Source organism: Aplidium turbinatum, chromosome 10, assembly GCF_918807975.1.
Source record: "Aplidium turbinatum chromosome 10, kaAplTurb1.1, whole genome shotgun sequence".
NCBI lineage: Eukaryota > Metazoa > Chordata > Ascidiacea > Aplousobranchia > Polyclinidae > Aplidium > Aplidium turbinatum.
In genome coordinates, this window is record NC_137481.1 from 1,186,745 (window position 1) to 1,212,549 (window position 25,805).

The 25,805-nt window shown below is 37.7% G+C and overlaps 1 protein-coding gene and 1 non-coding gene across 2 annotated transcripts; both read left to right on the forward strand.

The window, feature by feature from the left end:
- Positions 1–389: 389 nt before the first annotated feature.
- On the forward strand, positions 390–19,649 carry LOC145778073 (uncharacterized). The gene is made up of 12 exons (XM_082589482.1): positions 390–575; positions 764–1,021; positions 1,666–1,953; positions 6,035–6,076; positions 7,366–7,599; positions 8,048–8,307; positions 8,531–8,567; positions 10,545–10,589; positions 14,288–14,338; positions 15,657–15,839; positions 16,379–16,553; positions 18,942–19,649. The coding sequence occupies exons 2-12, from the start codon at positions 769–771 to the stop codon at positions 19,081–19,083; spliced, it is 1,710 nt and encodes a 569-aa protein (XP_082445608.1). The 5' UTR covers positions 390–575; positions 764–768; the 3' UTR covers positions 19,084–19,649.
- On the forward strand, positions 9,401–9,510 carry LOC145779184 (U6 spliceosomal RNA). The gene has a single exon (XR_014290532.1). It is a non-coding gene; the product is annotated as a U6 spliceosomal RNA (small nuclear RNA).
- Positions 19,650–25,805: the final 6,156 nt, after the last annotated feature.

Consider the following 25,805-nt stretch of genomic DNA (forward strand, 5'->3'; position numbering starts at 1 on the left):
CGGTACCCAATAATTTAAAAAAAAATTGAAAAAATCCCCCGTTAAGGGATCGGACTCTCCGAAACGGGCCATTCTGTGTAAATATAGCCTCTGAGGCTATGTTCCAGTCTTATCCTTCCAAAAAGAATTCATATATGCCTTAAAGCTCTTTCGTTAATTTAAATTCTTCTGATCAGACAAATTTACATTTTGTTTTTCTTTTACTATAAATACTTCACAACATTTAAGTTTATTGTAGTCTGACGTTAGCTCCTGAAGAAAGTCAGATAAAAACTTGAAGCTTCGAGCTATGTGCAATCTTTTACTCGCAATTTTCAAGTTTTGTACCACTAATCAATTTATCTAGCAATTACAATATTTCTTAACACTTTTATATTTTCAGTGCAGCATTTTGAAGGTTAAAATAGGAACCGTATCTTTCAATAATTTTTCTTTCCATTTTCGTTGTGATCAGTTTAAAAAGATGATTTCAAGAACACATGCTTTTCAATCTAGTGGTTAAAAATGAAATTCTACTAATGATTTTACCATTGCGGCAAAGTGATAAGGGACAGGCCACCAATTTTTTTAATGAGGTACTTACTTTTATTCTTCTCAGTTTGATGATAACCTACTTGTACAGTAGATAGCTTAGTCTTTACGGAACCATAACCGCAACCGCTCATAAATCTTTTCCATTGTTTCTATTCTATTTGAACTCAAACTTCATTCTTTGACTTGTTGAATAATAATTGTTTGAAATGAAAATGCTTTTTTATTTCAGGAGAAATGTTTCTTCTGATTGTTGCTTTGATGTTTCCTCATTCGTCATCATCAGGAGATCCTAGCATCAAGTATGATGTAATCCCTAATGAATTGCCGTGGTATCGTTACAAGGATTTGGATTATTATGTTGATACTAGAATTCTTGTGACTTATACTGAAGCAGCATCGACTTGTGAGTCACTAGGCGGCTCTCTGCCTATTTTGGATAGTGTTGGAAAGAGGAACTATGTATTGAGCTTGATTCCAACGTTAGCCAGTAAGTTACTTTGCCCATATTCAGAGCATGTTGTAAGCTATGAAATGTTGGTCCAAGCAAAGTACTGTAGTTTGAAAAATTTAATATACATATACAATAGATTGTCTCGCTGAACTCTGCATTTTTTAAGCTCCGGTCAGTAGGAAGTCCTTTTAGCATTGTACATCAGTATCGTCAATTAGCCATGGCCTAAAAGTTTTGACTATTCTCGAATGTTTGCCTCTTAGAAGACATATATATCATGTTATTGTGAATGTTCTAACTCCATCAATGACTGTTGCCTCATTTCCCAGTAGGCTGCATATGGCAGCCTAGGCCTTTACAATTGTTGAGTACTGCTACTTGTCAATTAATGAAATCCACTGCGATGAAGCAACAGCCGCCCTAGCAATGGAATACTTTTCATACACGACTCTGCTACATGTGGCCTACAAAGCTCATGTGTGGAATTACACCGTGAGAGTGCTTAAATGTTGCGAAACATGTAAAGTATTAATAAACAATTTGAAAAATAAAAAAGTTGTTTTTTAATGCAAAGAATCATATTTGAAGTCACTTGATATTTTACACATTGTAAACGCACTTTCAACATTGATGCATGCAATACCTTTCAAGATCCTGTCAGAACAGTTGAATATTTTCAGGACCACCGTATTCTTTTCATATTGGTTTAAAATGCGAGTCAGTTAATGGAAATTGGACGCATCGTTGGTATTCTGGAACTGAATCCAATTACAATGCTGATGATTTTCATAATCAAACCAAACCTTTAAAACCTGGTGCTACTTGGTGGGCGCAGGGCCAGCCTTGGGCCACCAAGCATGGCGTGGTGGTGATGGGAAGATATGATAGTTATGAGCCAACTTTCAAATGGCGGATAGTTTTCTTGACGCCACTCGAATCGATAACGTTGCTTATGTGCCAAAGAGAGGGTAAGAAATAGTGATCGTGATCAGACATAGGCTATGAGTCGTTTTTTTTTCAAAACTTTTTTTTACAGCAAAAAAATTAAATTTTGTTATTTCTTACAAAAATAAAAAAAACATTAGATCATCCTTATCATTTGGTTTGTCTTTAGGGACGGTAGATACCGGGACGCGCAACTCCGTTGTTCCGCCAACATTAGAAGGGTCAATTGCCAATTTGACATTTTTTTCACGCTTTGTTGCTCGCTTGTTTTCAACTAAAAACCTTAAATTACTTTAAAACCAACTTCATTCTTCTTATATAACTTATAAACTGTACATTATTTTGTAAATCAGAAAAAATCGTAACCCTTCTAGTGTTGCGGATAAGCCAAAAGCGGATGTAGTCTCTGCCTTTCGCACACTACTTTGAAAAAACCAAACTCATGTATAATGCACGTCTTACTAGACACTCTTCCAACGATTGTTACTTTGTCCCACGTTACGCCTCATCCCGACTCCAGCGCAGCATTAAATATGCCGGAGTGAAAGTCTGGAACTCCTTACCAACGAGCTTGCGTAAACTGTCATTTTATTCTTTTAAAAAACAACACAAAAATTCACTCATCGCCAAATACTAGCACGTTTAATTTTGTATTACCTTTATGCTACCGATAGACTACTAAATATACTTCTCTGTGACCATCTTCTAACCCTTGTTCCAATTTTCGTTTTTGAATTATTCTTATCGCAATTTTAGAACTTCTTTTGAATCTGGGGTATCTGCTTGACTCGAGGACCCATGGTCTCTTCGCAGATTCCCGTTGCTGGAAAATTCCTTTTTATTGCTGTATTTATTGTATTATATTTACCTACAACGAAATAAAATCAATCAATCAATCAATCAATAGTTGCGCATCCCGATATTCTACTGTCCCTACTTGTCTTCAAGAAAACCATTCGTACAACAAATTTAATCCTAAATGGCAGTGTTCCTTAGATTGTGTTGTTTTGTTGAGCTGTTTGCAGCCCAAAGCTCTTTTTTGAAGGTTGACATTGCAAAAGGGTGTGCCACTTTGTAACTTTTTTTTCATAACCAAGGTCTCAACCCATTTTGGGGTTCCTTTTAGGAACAAAAACTATCCCAAAAATTTTTGGGGAAAAATATTTGAATTTAGTGGCGCCACAGAGCACTTCGGAGCAAATTTGGCCAAAATCGCTATATCTGACTGACCGGTATTAAGGATAGAGAGTTGATTTTAGGCTCTATTGAAAGGTAGTCATCATGTTTCTATATGCTTCAAAAGAACATTTTTCTCCAAAACAAACAGAAATTAAGTTATTGCCAAAAAACTGATTTTCGCTGAATTTTTGGGCATTTTTACTGTATTACATAGTATTGTCTTACACTTTGTATAGGTTTTAGCAGATTGTTTTATTGGTAGTTTGGTGTTATACAATACATGTTAATAAGTGTGTTTATTCCTATCAATGTATAGTAATTTCGTTCTCTTCTCAAAATCATATTGCCCTTGCTAAGCTAAGGCTTGTCAACGAATGGTACTATGTAAATAAATGTGCATGTTTTTTTACTAATTAAAACAAAACAAGAAAGGATAATACAGCACAGACGATAAAGAAATTTACAGCAGAGTCACAATATCTTAAATTGCAGTCCAGATGAAGTGGAAGCAAGATCAGCATTTAGCAAAGTTTCTTTCTTTTGGTTCGGAACCAATCTTCTTACTTCTAGGTTTGAAAAAGTGCAGACTTCTGCGCCTTGTTCTGGCTTAATTTGTTATATGTCTTTGCTAATAAAATTGCCCTTTCTGCAGCGTCATTGACTACATGCATATGCTCAAGTGAATGTTTAGCAGCTAGGAATCATTTTTGCTCCTTGTTCTAGCATGTTTTTCAATGAAAGCACAAACTAACTTGCTCCTGTGTGGAATGAGCCAAGAATCTGGTCCAAACAAGTTATTCATGTTGGTTGACATTGTTATTTCTGCAGGTGTGACTAATTTTTCCAAGTTTTTCAACGATGATTCTGAAGCTGGTTCATATTTTAGCAATGTTTTACGACATTTTTCTTTTTCTTGCTCAGACGATAATGCAGAAAACAATACCAAAAATACAAATGGTTCACTAAGATACCACAGATGTTGCATAAGACGGTTTATCATTGCTGCAATAAACTTTGAAAAAGATTCTGGAAGGTCATTCTTTTTTTTAAGTTGAAGAAGAGTTTTAAGCAGATGGAGATTGTTATATGGAGCATCAAATGGAACAGGTGCGGTTATCAATGCAGGAACATGAAATAATATCAAAAACAAGGAAAGAGATCTATGCTCGTTTGCTTCTTCCTCGTTAATTTTATTGAGTTGAACAAACTGAAGAGAATACAGAGCAAGCTTTAACTCACACAGTAATTTGGCCATCCATCGGGCATGGCTCACTGCACCAATGCTTTTGTTCATAGGGGCTATCATGCCATGGGGATATGATGCAAGAAATAGCAAAGAATACTCAAGAACCTCTTGATAGTTAATCTTTAGTGGGAGGTTTTTTAATGCATTTGTTGCAAATTCAACAAAATGTTTAACATATGAGTCAAGGCTTCTGCTAAATGTTAGAAATGGAAACTAGTCATTTACTCTGATGTTTAGCCAGACATCTTTCATAATTTTGTAAAGGCCAGTCTCAGGAGAGCTTGATTTACCAAGAACGGTTTCAGCAATATCACCCACCACTCTCTCATAAATATGATGACGACAATATACATGCAACAATTTCTGACCAATATTATTTTCAAGTCTAACCATTACTAGTCTAAACAGTTTAATTATTACTAGTCTAACTTGTTTGGACCAGATTCTTGGCTCATTCCACATAGGAGCAAGTTAGATTGTGCTTTCATTGAAAAACATGCTGGAACAAGGAGCAAATATGATTCCTATATAGCTGCTAAACATTCACTTGAGCATATGCATGTAGTCAATGACGCTGCAGAAAGGGCGATTTTATTAGCAAAGACATATAACAAATTAACCCAGAACAAGGCGCAGAAATCTGCACTTTTTTAAACAGTCCCAGAAGTAAGAAGATTGGTTCCGAACCTAAAGAAAGAAACTTTGCTAAATGCTGATCTTGCTTCCACTTCATCTGGACTGTAATTTTAGATATTGTGACTCTGCTGTAATTTTCTTTATCGTCTGTGCTGTATTATCCTTTCTTGTTTTGTTTTAATTAGTAAAAAAAGCTTTGGTAGAGAGTTTGCTTTGTTGAACCATAGAGAAATAAAACGAAGTTACTTTGTTTTATTTCTCTTTAGTAAAAAACATGCACATTTTTTTTTATTTACATAGTACCATTCGTTGACAAGCCTTAGCTTAGCAAGGGCGATATGATCTTGAGAAGAGAACGAAATTACTATACATTGATAAGAATAAACTTATATACTTATTAACATGTATTGTATAACACCAAACTACTAATAAAAAAATTTGCTAAAACCTATACAAAGTGTAAGACAATACTATGTAATACATTAAAATTGCCCAAAAATTCAGCGAAAATCAGTTTTTTGGCAATAACTTAATTTATGTTTGTTTTAGAGAAAAATGTTCTTTTAAAGCATATAGAAACATGATGATTACCTTTCAATAGAGCCTAAAATCAACTCTCTATCCTTACCGGTCAGTCAGATATAGCTATTTTGGCCAAATTTGCTCCGAAGTGCTCTGTGGCGCCACTAAATTCGAATATTTTTCCCCAAAAATTTTTGGGATAGTTTTTGTTCCTAAAAGGAACCCCAAAATGGGTTGAGACCTTGGTTATGAAAAAAAAGTTACAAAGTGGCACACCCTAATCTAAAATTATCACAAAATATTGTTTTTCTTGAAAGAAGTTTGCTCTGATGAATAGGAAGCATGATTATAGTGATGCTGTTGCCTCCTAAAATTGTGACTTTGTGAGGCGACCATGTAGTAGTCCGACACTGTGGATACGACTCATCCTGGCAATTGACACATATGTTTTGTTTTGTTCATACTTTACATGGAATCTGCTGATTACCTGTTGTACTAACATAAACTATATTTGTCTTTAGCTTACAATCCGGTGAATTCAGACCCACCTCCGCCACTTACACGTAAGACTCGGAGTCCGACAGTCCGCGCGCTTACTTAATGGTTAGCTGACCAGCCGAAACGAAACTATATCGGAATGTTTTGTTTTGATTCAAAATCTGCTCCTGTCTTAATTTTGCACCTGATTAAGTCGTATTAGTGAGAAATTTTTTTTATGTGACTTTGAAGCGACAGTTTCTGGAATCTCGAAAGAAAATGAATCTTTTTCCTGTAGAAGCACATCGCTACCATGACAGATGTATGCAAAATCAAACGTCGTTAAGATTAAATTTAATTTTCAACCAAATTTTCGTTCTCATAATTTCGTTTCCGACAGCCCGAGTGAATAGCCTTTATCCTTAGTCATTATTGAACAAGTTATTGATAAAGTTTTCGCCACCGTAAAGGCGACTTCATCACTATCTAGAAAAGCACAAATAGCCTAAATGAAAAGATAACAATGTAAAATTACTTTACTAGTGAGATTTACTATAAAAATTATTCAAAGCAGCAACTTCTTAACAGTTACAGAGCTGCGAAAGATATCATAGAAAGGCTTAAAATGGAGGCCTCACTAAATGCTGTCAAAACAATATAAGTATGTTTTGTAAAATAATAATAAAATGAATAATAAAAACACTGTTCAAAATTTGTCTAACCGTAGCAGTCTCACACATAGAAACTGGAGACCTAATTATTCCTGAGTGTTTGCTTCGAAAACCAAACTCTCTCTGTACCGAGTGAACGGAAATGAATAGTGGAGTTATCTGTTGTGGTAACCTAGTGACAATTTTAACTTTGAATATGGCTGACGTCAGAGGGTTTAGTGTTCGGTGGCAACGTTGGTTCAAGTTGTTATGTTTTCATTCATTTGTGCTTTTCTGGATAGTGAAGAAGTTGCGTTTACAGTGACGAAAACTTTATCAATAAATCATCTGACTGATTTTATTTATTATGTTTACTTGTTCGGTTGCATCCTAAATAAAGATCCTTGTATAACTTTTCATCCTCAATTCCATCGAGAACCTAGAACAGATGTTGAGAGACATCAGCTCATATTTCTTTTGAACAAGTAGCTGATCCATCGCTCAACCTTGAGAGGTTGGATGTGTTTTACTGGGCGTTATTTTACGGTTAGGCAGCTCAAAGTTTTCTTGTGGAATATTAAGGTGAATTAACATTCCGTTCTTTGCAGTACTTGCAAGCATCATTGAAAACATTGAATGTGCACCTGGTTTCAAAGTTATGATAGCTTTTATTGTAGCAGCACTTCATGGTCTGTGAAAAACGAAAGTTTCTCATTGCTTTGCAGTTGATAAACCAGATGACCTTGATATTAAGCTATTTCTTCGTCCTTCTACCTTGTCTGACGTGACCTGGGTTTCGTATCCGGAAGAGAATGTGAACGTCCATATTTCATTCACAAGGCCTGTTGCCTCTCGCAAACTTGGAGACTTGTATTGTGCTGACTTGGATGCAAAACTTGTTTCGGTGAAAACTGATGTAAAGCAAAAGTTTTTGGTTCAACAGTTCCGAGCAAAAAATGGTAAGATTTTTTAAATTAGCCTTAGGTAGAAACAACCTGCATAATGTTTGAAAACATGATGATTGAAGAGAGAAGTATGACAAAAAGCGAAAACTTTGTGGATAGGCTAGAAAATTATGGAAATGAACCTCATTCATCGGGGATCCTCTCGTATCATGGTCCGATGCCAGCCATGACAAGAAAGCATTTGACCGGCCATATCAATGCTAATGTGACGTAACTAATGGCCAATTAACACACCACAGTTAGGAATGTTGCCTGCATGAGTGTTGCAGGCTAGTTTTATGAGAATGCGTACTTTTTATCGTATCTATGGTTACGACCAGCACTCGAAGGTTTAGATGCAAAGGCAAAGAAACCAATCTCAAGGTTTCTAATTGTTTGCTTTGGTCAAAGCCGATTAACGCTTGATATGTTGTTTAACAGGCTAATTTTTTCTCCTATTTAGCAACTTTATGGCGTGACCACGCATTTTTCATCGGATTGAAACGAAGCAAAGATAGCAGCTCCCTCAACAAATGGCTGTGGCCGGATAATGAACTTTTAACCAACGCTCATTGGTTCCCATCTGAGCCTAAAGTCGTTAGGCACCCGTTTGATTTTGCCGCCAGAGAATATGCTTGTGTGCAGATGGGTGGAAATACAGCGAAAAGGAGCAACGAAAATTTTCTTTGGCTGAACGTTATCGGCCGCACTAAACCATTTGAAGTAAGTTCATTTTAACAGCGAGAGTAATGACAATAGGAAAAAAAACGACATATTAATTAAATGACATTCTACAAAAAAGTAAAATCAAACGTTTTCGGTTTTAAAGATGCCACCACCAAGAACCTAGCTCGTCATAATATACATTGTGAATCACACTTCGAAACAAGATCTGTAGTGAAAACACATGCGTGAGGTTTTAATAAATATTTTTTTCACGTTTTAGATTGAAACTTACCCTGTTTGTCAAAGGAGGTGGGAAGGTGAGAGATTTGATGGAGTTTTGATTATTTGTATGTTCAAGTTTCTCTTATGAAATAATTAGCTTGGTGTGCATCCTCGATTGTAAAAGTTGCACTTCAGCCAACTTGTGTTGTGGACCATGATTGTGACCTAACCAAGGCATTGTTTAACTCAGGGGTCACCAATCTTTTTTGCATGCGGGCCATTTTGGCACTAAGGAGAGCTGTGGCGGGCCGCACTAATAAAATTTTAGGTAGGTTGACTCTTATGCCAGAAAAGAACGCATTTCGTACCCAGTATCTAGCGTTACATAATGTTCATATTTATGTTACAATACCGCAGCAACAAAATTAATCGAACAACGCTACTGCCAGGCCAAGCTCTTTTTACAACACTTTTGACTTTTTTAACAATGCATAATAAACGAGCCTACGAGGCCGCTTGTTTTGCGCACTTATAGCGAGGCGAGCGGTTTCATCAGAATATTCATCGCCAAGCAAGAGTGGTGTTGTCACTTCGCTTCACAAAAGATATCTTGCAATTAACAATTTCAGTAAACAAGGAAATGTTTGACGCATCGCAATAGGCTACAGGCAACAATAGTGACCTGCAAACATAATAGCGAAAAATAGGCTCCAATAACAGGGAAAAAGAAACCAGGCACCATGAAACAAACGGTTGTGGAAATCACCGAAAAATCGTAATTCTATCTTAATTCAATCAATAAAGCAATGAGCTGGTTTTTCATCCTTTTTGTGAGAGTCTATAAAACCGTCTTTCTTTTATTATAGACAACTGTCGCTTGCGGTGCTTATCAGCGTGGCAAGAATTTGTTGATTAACAACATTTTGCAGTACTTGCTTCAGCAGTACATATGCTAATAAAATTGGAGCGATACAGAGAAGATTAGTACGGTCCCTGCGCAAGGATGACGCGCAAAATCGTGAAGCGTTCCATATTTCTTTTAAAAACAAAAAACAGTTTGCAGTACTAAGCTAAATATTTTCATTATACATACAATCAGAAAAAGTCTTTAAATTTATACATAATATTTTGCCAATTTATTATAAATTGAGTTGGCACACCGACCTATATTTTGCCAACAAAAACTTGCATAAAGAAAACACTGCTCGCAAAACACAATAACGGTGAAACGCACATTAATGTTTACATGACATTTGCAAACTTAAAATAAGCAACCTTATGCTCACAGACAATTGCAAAAACAGACGTTTTAATCAACCACTGGGACGGTGTGGCTGGACATCCATTGGAATAACTTTAAGCAACCCCCACCTAGAACTATAATCTGATTGGTCGGTCGGTGGAATCGTATGCAAAGCGAAAATATGCTTCAAGAAAAGTATTTTTGGTTATACTTGTACGCTGATACCTTCCGCGACCGTAACGATACAGCGTGGCGGGCCGCAGGCGGCCCGCGGGCCGCCAGTTGGTGACCCCTTAACTTGACATTGTTTCATGTGAGTTCGTTACAACAAAAATGACAATCGTGACGTAACAATTGCTTCCCATGCAATCACATGATCAGTTCGACGATGTTGTTGTGTTGTCGGTATTTCCTTTCAACGCGAAGCATCCAGTAGCCGTCTGTGAGAAGTATTGTAATATTCAATTATGTAATGACCTTTGCAATGTCCACCATGATAACTTAGCCAGCTGGTTTGCAATCCAATTATTTCATCCATTCGGCGTCGCTGAATGAAGAGCTGTTCTTGATGTGGGGAGTGGGGCACTCAAGCGCATAGAGCACAAGTTGAAACATTGTCGCATGATGGATTGCAAACCAGCTGGATGAACACCAAGCGACACTTCACACTGCCAGCTTCAGAAATCGAAGTTTCGTTCGTTGCTTCGTCGAGTTACCAATTTGCAATGCTTCAAAACTGATCTTAGGAACAAACGTTTTAAATGGAGAGATTTATTTCAATTCTAGTTAGCCTATTTGCTTTTATCTATACTGATGTTTTATTTCACAGCTTCATATTCTGTTTCACTTCCTGATTACAGCGCAATCAATGCAGGTGAAGTTATGTTTGGATAATTTTCTCAATAAGGAATAACTTTTGACACTTGTTTGTTAGGGTGAGGCTGATGCCCCTATGACTCCCAATTTTTCTGGCCATTTTAACAAATGTTCTATATCATATAAATAGTAAAAATCCAAACTTTCAGAAAAATTGGTTGACCCCTTGGGGTGCCAGTTTCATGTTCAAATTCCTGCAGTGGCGAGCTATGCATACCCTCCAGCTTCGTATAACAAATTCTAAAGAAATTGCCATTTTTAGCAATGTTAATCAATTTTGGATCTACTCATCAGACTATGAATATGATCAAGGTGAGGTAGTAATGGTCATACCCCTTGTAAACACATGAGAATTGGAGGCAATGCTTCGAGGGAGGCTACTTACCATCAGCATGGCAGAACAACAAGGCTGCAACATACGCTATATATAAGGCTAATGTACTAATGTGGTCAACGATTTGCTGTAGGTTCTCAATTCATTTCAGTTCAGCCTAGGACCCTAGGTACAGAAACATAGAACATGGATCTATGTACTATGGCGATACTATGAACTATGTACAGAGGTGCATGGAGTGCAGTGGCGTATTGCTTTCACTGATGAAATACAAGCATTGAATCTAGGTGGAACAGGAAGTAAAAGAGAAGCTGCTAAAAAAGTTGCTAATAAAATGGTTAAATTATAATATTCACTTGCAAACATAAACGCAATTACCCAAAAAAGATGGAGAAAAAAAATTGTTAATTTTTACGACAAAGATTTAAAAAAGTTGCAAAAGATAAATGCCGCTGATCATGATCACAATACAGCAATAATAATTTTCAGAATGTTTTAATCAAAACTTTGCCAATTTGGCTTAAAAACATATTCAAGTTGCTTAAGGAGCCCGAAGATGTCAAATTTTTAGAAAGTATGATGACAAACAGGATTGCCACATTTGCAGGTCGCGACATGGTAACAATAGAAAAAAGAAAAAGAAAAATGGAACGAGAGCAGCACTCTGTAGAATTAGCTAAAAAGGAAGAAGACAGGAAAAAGTTAGACAATTCATAGACACAACACCTGATGAAACAGCAGACTTTTCATCTGATAAATAATGACTCGGGAACTGAAGCTTCTTTGCCAACATCTTCCAAAAGGTGTCAGAGCGTCAAAGATAGCACAACGATTCGGGTGCCTTATGATATCCTCAAATACTATTCGATAGTTGGGTGTTGTTTGAGGAACAAAATTAGCCCTAAGGGAATTTATCACTGCGTGTGGTGAAGACATGTCGAAGGTGAACCTTAATTATACACAGGCACTGGGGTATCGCACCGAAACAGCTAAAAAAACTGCCAGTGCCATGAAAGAAAAGTGGCAACCTCCGTTACCTGGAACTGGATCCCTACATTGGGATGGAAAGCTGATGTCCAGCCTCAATTTAAAGGTCATTGATGAGAGGCTACCTGTCCTTGTTTCTGGTCCTAGTGGCGTTAAACTACTAAATGCCTAAGTTGTCTGCTAGCTCATCAGAGCCTATGGGTCGGGAGAATTTATTGGTACTGCAACAGAAAAGCTACTTGATGATTGGAACTGCAAAGCATTAGTGGGTGCTATGGTGTTTGATACCACCAGCTCCAATACTGGTCATATTACAGCTGGCTGTATTGCCATCCAAAATAAGTTAAATGAATCGTTACTTTGGTATGCATGATTGCATGCAGGAATCACGCAGGTGAGCTAATTGTCGGCCAGGTGTTTAATAACTTGCAAATAGAATCATCAAAATCTCCTGATGTTAAATTTTAAAGATTCCAAGAAAATTTCGCCAACTTGTCGTATAGTAGTTTAGACAAAACTTCATTTTCCTATATCACAGATGCTCACCCTGAACTTGAAATATACCAAGAAGAGCACATCATAGTAATGAAAGCTATCTTACAGTAGGCTACATTCCAAGAAAACACCAAGAAATGACTACAAAGAGCTGTTTGAGCTCACAGTCTTCTACCTACCTACAAGCATAAATCTCCGATGTACACAAAAAGTTCAAGTTCTTGAGCTCTGGGACAATGCATGAAGCCAGATAGATGGCAAAACTGATTTATGCTATTAAAATGCCACTTTTATCCGAAGAAATTCTTGCCCTTCCAAAGAGTCACACAATTTGCACCCCAAAACAAATGCAGAAAATTCAACGTTTTGTGAAATTTGTTGTGTTTGTTTATGTTCAGTGGTGGATGGAATGTGGTTCTCTGCTGATGCTGCTTACAATGACATCAAGCTTCTGAAAAAAAATCCTCCTTTATAAAGAAATTGATGAAGAAATTGCAGAGTCAGCTCTATTTGCCTTAAAAAAACATCTTTGGTATATGACAACAGAATCTTTCCCCGTGATCTTGCTCAGTTACAAAGAAAATTAAAGTGACAAGCAAGCCATAGCTTTTGAAAAAACATCAAAGCACTTAAAAAGATACGGCACTGGGTTTGGAAAACGACAGTTTCCTGATATTTGCACTTTCCTACTCAATTACATAAAAGGATTGGTTCGAACGAGACTCTTGGTTTTTCTTTGCAGTGTTGAACAATTGAACATTAACACAGAGTTTTTGTATAAGCCTGTCTGCTCTTGGAAAACGGATTTCAATTTTCTTAATGCCAAAGATGTTATCAAATCTCTGATGGTTACCAATGATTGTGCAGAAAGAGGCGTTAAACTCACAAGTGATTTTATCAGTGGATGTAAGCTGGAAGAAAACTTCTAAAATGTGCTGCAAGTTGTGGAACATGAGCGGGACCAAAACTCTCTCTCTAATCAAAGAAAACAACTAAAATTAACTTTATAAATCATTCCTATTTTATCCTTGGGTCTTTTCAACAACATCAAACTGTGAAAAATGGTATTGACAATGAAGTTCCTTTTGGCAAAAACAAATTTTTGATTGAATTAGAAACGCACTTTATGTGTTCTTTTTTAACAAAAATGCCAGTTTTTTCAAATTTTCAGATCAAAACTGGCACCCTCAAAGGGTCATTTTTCACATTTTTTCTTTCAAATAATGATTATAGAGAGGCTGTAGAACATATATACAAAGGGCCGAATGACGGGCCGAATGACTAGCTCAAGTTTTTAATTTATGAGGGGCACCAGCCTCACCCTATTGTTTGTATGTGTAACGCTTTCATAGTTCATGGCAGATCGCTGGAAACACATCAGCGTTTGTCATTTCATTCAGGAAAGTGCAGTTCGCTTTAACCTTTGTCGCGCCAATCGACGTACACTGTACGTTTTACAGCCCCATACTGCAAAATCAGTTGTTTTATATTGCAGACATTGAATCAATGTAAAAAGGACGGATTTTGCTGTCTGGAGCGGTGTGTGGCCGTAGTGTCTGGACAAATTTAACTTTTGGGCATCGAAATCAACCTTACATTGTTGGGTCTACAACGTACGACTTGCTTACAATTCTCGATAACATCACCATCAGTGATGGGGGATAGTATTTGTGTGATGTTTGTATGGCAGAGATAGATAGATAGAAGATTTTGTTTTTGTCTTTAGTCTTTAGTTTTTGACTTCCAAGTTTTTTTTACTTGTCTTACCCTCAGCTTGTTTCATGTCGTTAATCTACGACAGAGACTCCGTGCACTTGTGAGATAACTTTCGGTATTTGTGTCCTAGGAGAAGAATTTTATAAAATTTATTGTTGTTTTAGGCAAAACGTACAACTGGACTGGAAAATATTATGTTTACATTGATGATCCATGTAAGTAGCTATCTTGGGCTTGGGAATTGTGATGCTGTGTTTTGTTTTTTGTTTTATTATCTTTATCCTGCATTGCGGGAAAGCGGACTTGAGCGCTATGCATCGGTGTACGCCTTCCGACGTACACCTGACCCACGCTGCAGTCGACTGCAATGTCTGTTTCCGGTTGTCTACTCTATTTATGACTGAAATTTGGTACTACCCATTACTCGAAATCGATCACTGGGTAGAGGCAATTATCGTGAAGTTTCTTGCCCAGAGAAACAACAGCAAGTGCGGGTGGCTGGAGTCGAACATGCAGGCTCTCGACTGCGAGCCCAACGCGCTAACCACTCGGCCACTGCTGCCGACACTCGGCCACTGCTGCCGACAATGGTTATTCTTTCAACGATAATAATTTACTGAAACCGTCTGTCCAATATTTATTGACTTAACTTTAATCAAACTCAAAATCCCAAACGCTGCACGCTTGCTGAGATATTACCTATAAACAACCTACTTACCACACGCTTCTGGTTTGATATTGCCTTGACATTTGATTTAGGTTTATGTAAAATATTCAAGCAATGAGCCTATAATGCCGAAAATATGTGATCACAACACAAAAAGTATGCAAGGAAAATGAAAGGTTGTAACAGAGCAACTTCGCTTTGTGTTTTGAGAGATATGTGGAACACCTGAAAATACTGTACTTGTGGGTTGCTTGAGATTTTGTTTATGGAAGAATATGGCTTAGCATAAGCTTCACGGTGATGTGAACAACCAATCAAGTTTAGTTTCAGTACAGCTCCACATTCATTTCAATGTACAAATAGCAGATAATGATACTACTGCTACTTTTCAATAATACTACTGTACATATATAATAATATGCAAATAACATATAGCTAGCAGATATGGTATCACATATTCCTTTTGTTCATATGGAAGCTACACCATGGAGGCATGGAAAAAATCATGCGGTTATCTAAGTCAAGGTGCTCCGCAATGGATATTTTACTGTGTACAATAGCTAGTTGAATTTGTAGTGCTAACAAAAGGTAGGCTACATAAAAAGGAAATAAAACACCAGTTGACGACAGAAGTAAAGCAATAACAATCAAAAATAGCACTTCAGCGTGTCAGTTGAAAGCAGCCCATCGTTCATAAAGTGAACAATGCCACAAGTCAGTTGTAATAGTTTGAAGCAGGATATTAGGTTTAAAATTGTGACTGGCTCAATATTTTGTAGGTTTAGTTGCCAACAAAACATGGTTGTAAGTGACATAATGTGGGAAAAGTTTGTTGCTTGTTGAAGAATTATTGTCCCCCTTTTCAGATGCCCCAATAACGAATATCACAACATTACCCAACAATGCCACCACGACTACACTCCCCCCTCTTATGGTACTCACCGCAGCAGCCCCCGAAGCTCCAACCGTTGGCTTAGACAACGTCACAATCACTTATCAAGACGCAATCAATATTGTCGAAATCGATGATGACGTCACAGCAGCAAAAAGTAAGCATCGGTTTGTGACCGGAGCTTAAGTTGTAGAACGTTTGTTCAATGTGTAACAACTGCCACAGGTGACTGTATTCGCACCTCAACGCGGAGTCGAACTCATGCGCTAAGGATCGTCAGACTATTCACCTACTATCGTTTGTGTTGTTGACCAAGTACACTGAGAACGCTGTTCTTGTATTCCATATGATTGGATCAGGCCTGGCCAAGACCTGGTCATTGTTTTCCTTAGCAGCTCATTTTAGAAAAGTAATGAAATGAATTTGTTGTGCAGCGAGTTTCAAAAGTCAGTGCACACTTCCAAGACTTGATTGGGCGCTTCACCAATCTCTTTATAAAGCAATTTGTTTAATATTTTCAGTGACAAGAACCTGTGAAAGTAAATTTATTACCCCGAGCCTACGTTGTTTTCTGAAAACTGCCATAGCTGATGAGCTTTCAAACGTGATCAGGCTTAGTTAGCATTGATCAGCAACAATAGAAATCGTATGATTTCTATTATATGATTGCAGTACAACAATCATTGCTTCATATAGATCCTATCGTTAAGTTGTTGGAAGCGGTGCCTCTCGGGGCGTCCTCGCGCGGCGTCGTCACTGGCGTCGTTCTTGGTGGACTTGCCTTGATCTTGATCGGGCTCACCGCGGGATACTTCGTCATTGTCTCCATAAACAAAAGTGAAGGAATTAACGAAGCGTTTGTTCAAGACGAGTAAGAAGTTTCGTTCTGATTTTGTTTCATGCTTCCTTGTGTTTGCAACGTCTGATGTCCGAGTTGTGGCAAGGAAATCGTAAGTGAGCCTTTACGGCCACATCGGTCTATAGGCTATGCACAAAGCTTGAAGCTTACACATTGGCGTGGCCTGTTGTCGCTGTGTTCTTCTTTACATCCACATGTGACAAGGCTGTGATAGTCCGCCCCGATAGCTCAGTGGTTACGCGCTCGGCTCAAGATCACTCGGCGCTAGTTCGACTCTCGGGGTGTGCGCTTGAGCAACGCATTTCAGGACTGCTCTCCATTCAGCAGCACCTAGTGAATGGAATAATTACCCGGCAACAAAACTTCAACAATCGGAAAACTTCACTCTGCCAATCTCGGTAACCGGACCATGCGTCAAGAGCCTCTACAAGTAGGGGAAGGTTTGGTTAGTTGAGCCGGGTAACGGTTGATCCATCCGGTTTTATCGCAACGTCGTGCATGATTAGTGAAAACCGTGAAATTTAGGGTAGCATTTGAGCCGGCTGAGTGTAAATTTCAAAATGCCGATAAATGATATGAATCGTGGTCAGTCGCAAACACAAACATGCTCACAAGAACCGCAAAAGACTGAAATTTATCATGATGGATTCCGATTTTTGGTAAAGTTTGTCGTTAAATTTTTATTGCAGAAACATCGATTTCTGGCTCAACTAACTAGACCAGGGGTGTGCAACGTACGGCCCGCGGGCCAAATGTGGCCCGCGAAGAAAAATTGTGCGGCCCGCGAAGATGTGGCAATTTTGAATTGTGTGCGGCCCGCGAAACGTGTTTATAATTTAGTTTAGTCTGGTACGTGCGGACAATTCATTATAGAGTGGATTATTGTACATTTCGCACCTTCTGTTAACTATTTTAGAAATCTCCCACTGGCCACCGCTCATCCGATTGTATTTAATTATTTGGAACGTCAGTAGATCAGAGGCACAGAATTGCACAGAGAATAGCTCAAACTATGAAACCGTATTCTGACATTAATTTTGTGAAGCAGTGTCTTATCAATGTCGCAGAAGAAATGTGCTCTAAAATGAAGAGTGCGTTCGAGAAAATGGTGGACGATAGCGAGGCGTAGGCTATCGATGATCTTGCTTGTGATATTAGTGACACTCTCAATAAGGATAAGGTGAAGAACTTTGTTTCATGGAGCTTTGCGATCGATGAAAGTAGGCTACGGACCAGAAGGACACAGCACAGTTGGCCATATTTGAAAAGGAGTGGACAAAGACTTGAACGAAACGGAAGAGCTTCTGTCATTACAGTCAATGAAGGGTACGACAACTTACTGGTGCTGACATTTTTACTGAATTGATGCTTTTGACAAAACTCGAACTGGACTTGCCTAGCTTATGCGGAATCGCAACTGATGGTGCTCGATCCATGTCCGGAACTGGCATTGGATTCATAGGTCTCTTGAAGTCTACCTTGAGGAAGAGAAAAATCGATGATGACATAGCAATTTTTCATTGTATCATTCACCAGCAAAACCTGTGCGCAAAATCCTTGAAGTTCAAACATGTCTTAAGTCCGGTTGTTAAGGCAGTAATTTCATTCGAGCACGAGGGCTCAACCATCGTCAGTTTCAAAAGTTTCTGGATAATCTCAACACGACGCATAAAGATCTACTTTACTTTTCCGAGGTGCGTTGGTTAAGCAAGGGCTGCATGTTGCAACGATTTTACGAACTGCGGAAAGAAGTCGTAAATTTTTTGATTTTACCGAAAACATCTCGACCAAGATGACTTTCCACATTTGAAAAAAACATGACTTCAAAAATGGCTCTTTTTGGCTAAACGTATTTGTGCGAACAGATTTTTTCTAAAATGGGCGTCATAAAATATCCCCATCGATCCGTTCTGACAGGCGAACACCTGGAAAATGGACTTCGAATTGCGAGCACTTCCATTAAAGTAAATTTGGAAAAAGCCGTCCGGAAAAGAAACCAGCTGCAAATTTCTCACTGAACTCGTAGTCGGTGTGACAATAAATTTGAATAGCAGTTTTCTTTAGAAATTTATGTGTCTTAACTTATTATTTCTGCAAGGAGATAACCTCTAATAATGCCATAAGATTAACATGAATAACAAAAAAACTACTTTTTTGTGCCTGCAACTACTAGAAAACATATGTTAAATAAACGTGTGGCCCGCGGTTTCACCGAGATATTTATATATGGCCCTCCTGTAATAAAGGTTGCACACCCCTGAACTAGACCTTCCCCTATGCGAAACTACCAGGAATAACCAATCAAGACTTTGTCAGTCCGAGGGTAAAGATTGAAAATTAACCATATTGTGGGAAGTCTGCTGAGAAACTTTCAATGAAATATTCGTGTATTGTTTGTAGAACCCCAGATGAAATATGTAGCGAAGTGAGTGAAAGTTCTTCAGAAGACGTTGAAGTGAAAGAAAGTTCTTCAGAACAAATTGAAAGCGTCAGGCAACTTTCATCGAGAACGATGGATCCTGTTCTGAAAAATTCATTTTGACCAGAGCACTTTAGAGGCATTTTGGAAAACAGTTTTGATACTCTTCAAGATCTTGCTCTGTCTCATGCAGATTTGAATTCACAACGAATCGCAATTCTGCAGAGTTGAAGTTTATTTTATAATCTTATCGCAAGGTAACTATAAGTCAATGTCGGTTTGAGCTTTTCCAATGAGATCAACACTTTGAGCTCTTCCATGCCGACATTCAGTGGCGTACGCATGGCTTTCTTGACGGGAACAAAGCATTGCATGAGATAGGTAAATTCAAAATGGAAGCGTGTGTGTTGCAAACTTGTGATGTGACTGCTCCTATTTTGACAGAAAGTAATAATTGCAAAAAGCACAAATAGGCTACTATTGAATTCTGTGTCAGTACAGTATAGCCTATTAGTTCCATAATAGCAAAAGAAACCAAATATAAACATTAACTGGCTAGAAACCTGGAGTGACTCTAAGCATAGGCCAAGCTAGGACAAAACCTCAAGTGAACCTAATAAACGAAAATGCTGCACGAAAAGACTATAAGTGTGGATTCTGGATGAAATAACTTAGTAACAAGTTTAGGCTACCTGCGGTACTTTAGTTGTCAACTGAAAAATTTTTAAATAAAATTTAACTAAGTGAGGTCTTTTCGTTCAGTGCAGGAAGCTATAGCGCTGAGCTGGCTGTAGTCATGGGCTACGGCCCTGCAGTCAATTCAATTTTTTTCTTCTGGAGATTGATAAGGGAACGTTCAAATATTACGTAACGCTTTTTTTCCGAATTTTTGACCCCCCCCCCTCCCCCATGTAACGCCAACGTAGCGCTTTTTTCAATCCCCCCCTCCCCCATGTAACGCTTTTTCACTACGAATTCAGCACAAAAAACTTCCATTCCGTACTCGAAAGCGTTACGTAACGTTTTGCTTAAACCCCTCCCCCCCGATGTGACGCTAACGTAACGCTTTGCATAAACCCCCCCCCTCCCCCTCGAAGGCGTTACGTAATATTTGAACGTTCCCTAACTTAACTGTAGGCTAATACTCAGTCAAAAAAGTACTTTTAGTACAAAATGTTGGTTACAACTAAAATGAGAGATTGTTTGATCAAAACCGAAACGTTCAAAAACTGCTTCACTAACGTACTACAATTTCAGTTCGTGAAGTGGTATGTTTTCCATGTCACGTTTCATTGGTTGGCTGCGGGAAAAGTTTATATTGCCCAACACGAGAGGGGAATTTTTGCAGCATTCCAGAACTACATTTTTTCTCGTTTTTGTCAGTCATGTGACCAAGTTTCCCCGTTGAAGACTAGTCTACTGGCAAGAGACAAATCGTGAGAACTTAATGTCAGACTTCGAACGCTTTTAAAATACAGTAGAACTCGGTTAATCCGGATTCGATTTGACCGGCGATTCCATCTGGATTAGGCAAAGATCCGGATTAACCGATGACGGTTCTATCAAGCCTTACGTTACCTAGATAGAAGGGTATCGGTAAAAATCACCGAAATTGAACGCATTAATGTGGTCAACTGCCAATTCCGAGACGCGCGATCACCACATTAGCGACCCAGTGATAGAGTTCTTTTGAAATGAATGTATTTGTAGACTCTGCGTCTAACGCAAGAACACACTGGCAAAAGTTACATCTTCAGACATGCGTGTCGGAATAATCTGTAGTCACTTAAAACTTTTAAAAACAGTTACCGAAGACGAGTTTCTATAGAAAACGTACAAAAAATCACGGGCAAATCCGGAGAAAGCGCAACTTTTGTCCGGAATAGGCGAAGACCCGGATTAACCGAGTTCTACTGTATATAAAGAAATAGCCTACTTTAAGTAATAGGCTTTTGTATGAATTCGGATAGGGTGGTCGTCAAAGCACCTAAGGCAGGGATATCTAGAGAAGGGGATACGAAGGCTCGCAGCGATTGCCTTTTTCTCATGACACTACCAAGGCGGTAGTTTGTAGTGCTTTAAACATGTGGTTCTTTTTTAAATAGTAGAAAGTTTTGTAGTACAGCTGGTAAGCTTGCCATCAGCTACAGAAGACAGTTAGAAAATTTTACGTAGAGCATATTTAAAGTAGACTAGGCTATACTTGTTTACACAGACAGTTGAAAAGTGACCAGTAGCCTAAGCTGTTTTTTTTTTTAACAAAGCCTTTGCAGTAGGCTACATGTGAAGCAAGTAGGCTACCGTACTGTATATGGGTAGTTGAACTAACAAGCATGCTGTGAATATATCCAGGCCTAATGCTAATAGCGCAATGCAAGTTATCATAACAAGATTTATTAAACTACTATCGGTGCCAATTGTCATTTTACGATAAACAAAGCCCAGTAATAAAAGCCTTCGTATCCCCTTCTTTAGATGTCCCTGACCCAAGGCTCATGAAAGTAACAAAAAAAAACGTAACGAGCACCATAGCAATGTAAAGTAGGCTAACGTGCATGAAAAGACATAGATGGAGAAATTTTAAAGCTCCTGTTATAGTTGAAAGGCCGAGGGAAACCGAAGGCACACTCGTGTGATAAGGCATAGGCCATAGCCTACACTTTTGTAAAAGGATATTTCATTGAAAAAGAGCAGCTGGTGAATCTATAACCTACTGACAATGGGATTGGAAAATTTCGGAATTGGCAGTGGAAAAAATTATTTTGCGGAGTGGAAATTGTGACGACAACACTAATTGTCTTTCTCACATTTTTAATCAAATATAATGATGAAGTTTTTTGGCATTCGTCGATGTTAGTCCGCCTCATGGTGACCTAGAGCTTCAAAATTGCCTGCAGGTCGATCAGCTAAGTTTAGTCGCGGTCAGCATCGCGATTATAAATTGACAATCTCTTTGAAAAATGACAAATTTGGCCTTCTTTTGTGCTATTTTTACCTTTACCATATAAAAGTAGGCCTAGTGCTACTATTTTGCATTCATTATTATTATTATTTATTTGCGTCAAACAAAGTTGTCCATATCCAAAACAAAAACAACGAAATAATACACAAACTGAAAATGCACAAAGATCACGCGATTGGAGGAGTGAATGCAACGGTTGATAAACGAAAACATGTTTTTTCTCAATAAAGCATCAAACGTTGTTATATTTGTTTGACGCAAATACAACATTGTTTGACGCAAATAAATAATAATAATAATATTATACATTACTTGATATTCACGGGCACTGACATAACGAGGCAAGTTGTGCAATACTCTAAAAGAATCATTGTAAGCAACACGTAATCGTTTTATACTAGAAGATCTAAACTTGTTCCACAACTGGGATGCGTAAAAGGACATACAATAAGAGCGAAATACAATGTTTTTTGCAGAGGGTGAGCATTTAGCGAAATGAGATTTTGCATTGTTTGCAGCACAGTACTGAGAGCGTACCTGCCTTGAAATATCATTTTCATCTGAGAGAGAACTCTCAATAAATACACCCAGGTATTTTACAGAGTCTGTGAACACAATTTCAGATTTACCTAGATGTAGCAGAGGAGCACGTGAAAGATAAAAGTTTTTTGGGGAAAATAACATACCAAATGACTTTTTAGAATTGAAAGTAATTTCATGTTCAACAGCATACTTGTGGCAAACATCTAACAAATTTTGTAAGCCACACAAACTAGGCGAGGTGCAGCAAATGTCATCAGCAAACATAATATGGTTTAGACAAGAGTTGCCAACATAGCAACCAACTTTTGTTTTATTGAGCTCATAAGAAAGCTGATCAATATATACTGCAAAAAGATAGGGGCTTAACACCCCACCTTGTCTGACTCCATTGGACACATTAAATGATTGGGACAGATGACCTCCCCACCTCACTTGCATGGTTTGTTTACTATACCAGTATTCCAATAAGCGAACAAAATACATAGGCACGTTGCGTGTGATAAGTGTTTTAAACAATAAATTATGATTGACTTTGTCGAAGGCTTTTGAAGCATCCAAAAAAACAGAATATACAGGAGTGTCATGACTGATATAAGAGGACACTGCTTGTTTTAATAAGAAAACACTCATGTCAGTACTATGGGCAGACTTAAACCCAAATTGATTGTCACTAGTATTCAAAAAAGGCAATAGATGATTCAAAATAAAACGTTCAAACAGTTTTGAGATTACTGTAGCTACAGCAATAAGTCTATAGTTACCTGAATCTTGAATGTCGCCATTCAAATTCTTTACAATTGGGACTAAGACAGTGTCCAAGCAAGAATTTGGTACAATACCATGACTAAGACACATATTAAAAAGTACACTAATATAAAAACGAATAGAATAATCAGCATAAACAAGGTGTTCAGCTGAAATTTTATCAGCACCAGCAGCGCGATTTAATGGCAGTTTGACAAGCAAGGGACCAACTGTGTCCATGTTGCAACGAAATATTGAAAGATTATGATATTTATCCCTAGAAGAAATACACGAGTTAACAAATTCTTTTTCAGTGTTGCTTTTGCTGGAATTTAGCAAGGAGCTGTAATGATGCTTCCACATCTCAGCAATTGCTTCAGGACCTTTTGCTCCACCAACATTTACAGGAAGAGAACTATTTTTGCAAGTAGATTTTTTTACCTTCTGCCAAAATGACTTTTGTGAGCTGTCCAAGTTGAGTGCTGAGGCAAGTGCATTAGCTTTATGTTGTTCAGAGGCATTTTTGCAACGGCGAAAGGCTTTTTTAAACTCCTTTCGTTTATTCTGCATCAACTCATACAGATAACCATTTCGTTGTTTCCCATGTTTCACCCACATGATGTAAGTTTCTCTGGCAATAGCATGAGCCTGCTTAACTTCATTATTCCAACCAGGGACAGAAAATCTATTGCATTTTTTCTTATCAACAAAGATTTGATCAGAAGCTGCTTTGAGAGCAGCAGTTATACTATTATAAAAAGAGTCTATTGAGGCAATATGAGAAGCATCTGAACAATGAGAATTATTGCATTCAATACTTTCAGTTGGTAAAAAAATTTTGGATAGATATTTTTTAGATTCCAGACGAAAGACATATTTTTGCTCAGAGGAGATACAGTTCCAATTGATCGTATTATGAGGAGAGACATTTGAAACTTCTTCAAGAACAGGTAGATTTGTACAAGAAAAGTACACAGAAAGTGGTCTATGATCCGAAGAGATGTAGTCATGCAGTATAGTCATTTTGGAAATTGATTGATGAACAGAAAAAGAGGTTAGGCAGTGATCAATCCAAGAAGTTGAGCCATGGCAATCACTTACATATGTGAAAGAGTCTCTAGGGAGCAGCTCTTCATCAGATATACAATAGCTGTGTTTCATACTAAAGGTTTTCAAAAAATTTCCAAATGCATTTGATTCTCCAGCATTGAAATCACCTAATATACAGAGATTAGAGTTGGCAAGGTTATCACACATAAATTGCAGACTACTTAGATATTGTAAATAAGCATCTGTATTGGAAGTACTACAATAAGGTAAATACACATTAATGAAAGAAATTTTACAAGTAGAATGATCAACATCTAGACCAATAATAGTGGCATTTTCATTTTGGATGACAGAGGCCTGCAAGGATTTATCCCACAAGATGGCAGTACCACCATGTGGTCTTCCAACTATTAAATGCTGGCATTTGCACAACATTGATTAATTGATTGGCGTTTATGAACTAGCTTAACAACAATTTAACTTTTTAGCCTAATTTAGCATAATTTATTTAGAAAAAATTTTACCAAGATATTGGACTAGATTTTGGCCCTTTTGTTGGAAATCCGAAGACCATCTTGGCAACAGCGGAAAGAAGAAAGGACTCGTCATTTTGGATTTAAGAAGTGTTGCCATTCGGCAGATTTCACTGCCAAATTTGGCAAAATTTTACGTTGTTTGGCAGCTTCTCAAAACTAAAAATCCTATCAAAAAGGATATATTGCAGGGTGACCAATTTGGCTTTTTTGAAGCCAGATTTTGAGAATCTGGCTGTTTTTCAACTCCCTTGGCTTATTTTTTTTAAATAAAAAAAGCCAGAAAAATTAGGCTTTTTCTGGCTTTTTTTTATGTTTCATCGATTTTTTGTCAACTTAATAAAAAGCCAACATAATTTTGGCTTTTTTTGGCTTAATTTTATCTTTCCGGTTTTTTTTAGAAAAAAAATTCAGTCAGCGTCAATCGGAGCAGTAATTTCTAACTTATATTTGGTTGTAGTGTCCGACCGAATGTCGTTTTGAAGCCGAAACGAGAAAATTTTCTAGTTGCTTGTCTTTTCATTAACTATGTTTCTGCGTTGTCGCTGAAGTCAAAGTTCGGTGGAACACTATTTGGTTGTGCAATTTTTATATGTGTATGTTTAATGAATACTAATTGGCTTTTTCTTGGCTGTTTCAGCTATTTTATACTGGCTTTTTCAGCTATTTTCTTCTGGCTTTTTTTAGGCTTTTTTTGTGACTAGGTCTGGCTTTTTTTGGTGAAGACAGGTTGGCAACCCTGATATATTGTACATTTAGCCGAAAAAGCAAAATTGCATTAGCCTTCATCCATTATGTTGTGGTATTTAGATAGCTATATGGTACTATTTTATTCGTATTGTTTATAATTGTACCGTACTATTGTCGCAACAGACGAAATAAAAGGTTTCTCTCTCTTTCTCTCTCTCTATTATTGATTTGTGTGTTGGTTAGGCCTGTGTATGTGTGGTCCACCTATAGTGAAAGGGAAAAATCCCGAAAAGTCATTTGATAAAAACGGCAACGTCCATGGA

What these genes read in the sequence shown, in the direction of transcription:
- LOC145778073 (XM_082589482.1), top strand. Translation starts at nt 769, where the DNA reads ATGTTTCTTCTGATTGTTGCTTTGATGTTTCCTCATTCGTCATCATCA. An exon ending in GCCGCACTAAACCATTTGAA is followed by an intron (nt 8,308 to 8,530) that starts GTAAGTTCATTT and finishes TTCACGTTTTAG; the next exon opens with ATTGAAACTTACCCTGTTTG. An exon ending in TGACGTCACAGCAGCAAAAA is followed by an intron (nt 15,840 to 16,378) that starts GTAAGCATCGGT and finishes TGCTTCATATAG; the next exon opens with ATCCTATCGTTAAGTTGTTG.